The sequence below is a fragment of the Micropterus dolomieu genome, unplaced genomic scaffold (assembly GCF_021292245.1).
Source record: "Micropterus dolomieu isolate WLL.071019.BEF.003 ecotype Adirondacks unplaced genomic scaffold, ASM2129224v1 contig_2302, whole genome shotgun sequence".
Classification (NCBI taxonomy): domain Eukaryota; kingdom Metazoa; phylum Chordata; class Actinopteri; order Centrarchiformes; family Centrarchidae; genus Micropterus; species Micropterus dolomieu.
Window position 1 is genome coordinate 1 of NW_025731292.1, and position 2,772 is coordinate 2,772.

The 2,772-nt window shown below is 41.9% G+C and overlaps 1 protein-coding gene across 1 annotated transcript; it reads right to left on the reverse strand.

The window, feature by feature from the left end:
* Positions 1 to 4: 4 nt before the first annotated feature.
* Positions 5 to 2,764, reverse strand: LOC123964416 (protocadherin alpha-8-like; the record flags this gene model as incomplete). The annotated part of the gene is made up of 2 exons (XM_046041403.1): positions 2,479 to 2,764; positions 5 to 1,924 (listed from the first exon to the last, which is right to left on the reverse strand). Coding segments are annotated over exons 1-2 (2,187 nt in total), but the record flags the coding sequence as incomplete, so codon positions are not given.
* Positions 2,765 to 2,772: the final 8 nt, after the last annotated feature.

Consider the following 2,772-nt stretch of genomic DNA (forward strand, 5'->3'; position numbering starts at 1 on the left):
CTTTGGGCTCCACAAGTTTGACCACCACAGTAGCTGTTGCTGAGAGCGACACGTTCCCATTGTCTTTGACCAGTATGATCAGTTTGTGCTCAGCCTCGTCTGTCTCTGTGAAGGAGCGAAGTGTTCTGATCTGTCCTGTATAGCGGTCCAAACCAAAGAGACTGTGGTCAGTGACTTGCTGCAGTGAAAAGAGTAACCAGCCGTTATATCCTATATCAGCGTCATAGGCTCTGACTTTAGTCACCAAGTGTCCTGCGTTCACATTGCGGGGAATCTCCTCCACACCTTCAGCAGAACCGTTAGAGCTGACTGGATACAGGATGACTGGAGCGTTGTCGTTCTGATCCAGAATGAACACGTTCACTGTGACGTTGCTGCTCAGTGACGGAGTTCCAGAATCTGAGGCAACAACTTGGAACTGGAACGTTTTCAGAGTTTCAAAGTCGAAACTTTTTAGCGCCAAAATGTCTCCGTTTTCAGAGTTTATGTTGAGAAATGAAGCCAATTGTTTGTGTTCGTCCCCATTTCTCACAATGTTATATGATATGAGAGCATTATCACCCTCATCACAATCATTAGCACTCACTGAAAATAAAGAGGCCCCTGCAACATTGTTCTCAGTAACATAAAAAGTATATGGATTTGTTGAAAACGCTGGACTGTTATCATTAACATCTGATACAGTCACACTAATTGTCCTGTGGGATGACAAAGCTTTTTCACCAGCATCTTTAGCAATTATTGTTACATCACACTTGGATTGATGCTCTCTATCTAGCAGAGATTTTGTGACTATTGAGTACATATTGTCTTGTAACGATGGTGTTAATGTAAAAGGTACATCCTCACTAATGTAACAGATTACCTTTCCATTTACACCTGAATCATTATCACTCACACTTATCAACGCTACCGTCGTCCCAGGTTTGGAGTCCTCAGGAATTGCTCTTGAAAAGGACGTTACTTCAATCTCAGGTGCGTTGTCATTCAGGTCCACAATAGTTATTATAACACTTTTTTCTGTTGCTAGGGGGACTGTCCCTTTATCAGAAGCTTTGATGTCAATTTCATACCTGTCTTTTGCTTCATAATCTATCTGGCCTTTAACAATAATTTCACCAGTATTAGGGTCAACTTCAAAAAGTTTACGTAATTTGCTATTTACATTATTGCCGAACGAATATACCACCTCCCCATTTAAACCATCATCTAAGTCTGTGGCATTAACTTGCATGATAGTTGTGCCAATAGGTGAATTTTCATTAAGCACCGCAGCATATGAGTCTTTTGAAAAAACTGGCATATTGTCATTGACATCCAAAACATTAACCATAATTCCCATGGTTCCTGATTTAGCAGGCTTTCCCCCATCAACAGCTGTCAGCAGTAATCTATGACTTCTTGCAGTTTCTTTGTCCAGCGGTTTATGCAAATACAAAACAGGAATTTTCCCATCTTCTCCTCTGTCTTTAACCTCCAGGCGAAAATGGTCATTTTGACTGAGCCTGTACAGTTGAATAGAATATGTGTCGCTGTCTGGATCGCGAGCGCCTTGTAGTTGAAATCGTGCCCCAGGTAAAGCAGATTCTGATATCTCTAAACGAGTCTCGTTTTCGGAGAAGGTGGGAGAGTGATCGTTTACATCCAAGACCTCAATGGCGACGTAATGCACCTCTAACGGGTTCTCCAGCACAGTCTTTATGTTGATAATGCAGGTGCTGATCCGTTCGCACACCTCTTCTCTGTCTATTTTTTGGTTGACGTGTAAGATTCCGTTGTTGTTAAGTTGAAACAGGGGTTCTGTCGATCCGGAAACGATGCGAAATCCTCTAGCATTCAAAGCACTGATATCCAGCCCTAAATCTTTAGCGATATTCCCGACAACAGCACCCACCGTAAGCTCTTCAGGAATAGAGTATCGTAGCTGTGCCGAAGAAAAATTCAAAGTAACATTCAAGCAAACAATGAGAAAGATCAGGCGCTGCAACCATGCTTTGCATCCTGGTTGTGCCATGTTGGATTTTAAAAAAGGATAAACGAATAAAGGTTACAAAATAAAATGTTTGTCTACACATGAACACACATTTTGAACAAAAATGACAATTGTCCGATATTAGAATAAATGTTGGCGAGTCAAAGATGTGAAGCCATCGCCCTAAAGCACAAGCGCACACTGTCACGAAATAGCACCAAGCTGCTGACGTAGGGGACGTTCAACCGAGAGTCGTTCATTTTCACAAGCAGTGACACCATGCGAGCTGTCGTTACAATGCAGATACACTTTCATTGAAAAAATCTTATTTTAGTGTAATAGTTTTAACGACTTCATTGCCTGCTGAGGATGCAAGCATAAAAGGATGGATGTGAACTCTATAGCTTTAGGGAAACAATGGAATGGACATATAACATACCAGACTTGATCTTAATTGGATAATTACAAGGGTACAAGCAAAGGTTTTCACAAAAAATAATCCTTACCTCTCCAGATCCCCTCCTCCTGTCGGGGAGCACTAGTGTATTCGCGTGGCTGCCCGGGACTATAGTAGATCCTATACTCATTCTGGGTCCAACTAACATGTACCGTTTCTCTCCAGATCTGTACTGGATGCTGTGGCACAGTGTCCCGTCATAATTAGTCTCTTGGAGATATTTAGAAGTATAGTCTGTGGTTTTGGAGCACTGCATTGCAATCAGCACGATGATACTGATGAGAAAAAGTACAGAAACTGAGCCCAAAGTTATCATCAGATAAAAAGTCACATCGGTCCCCTC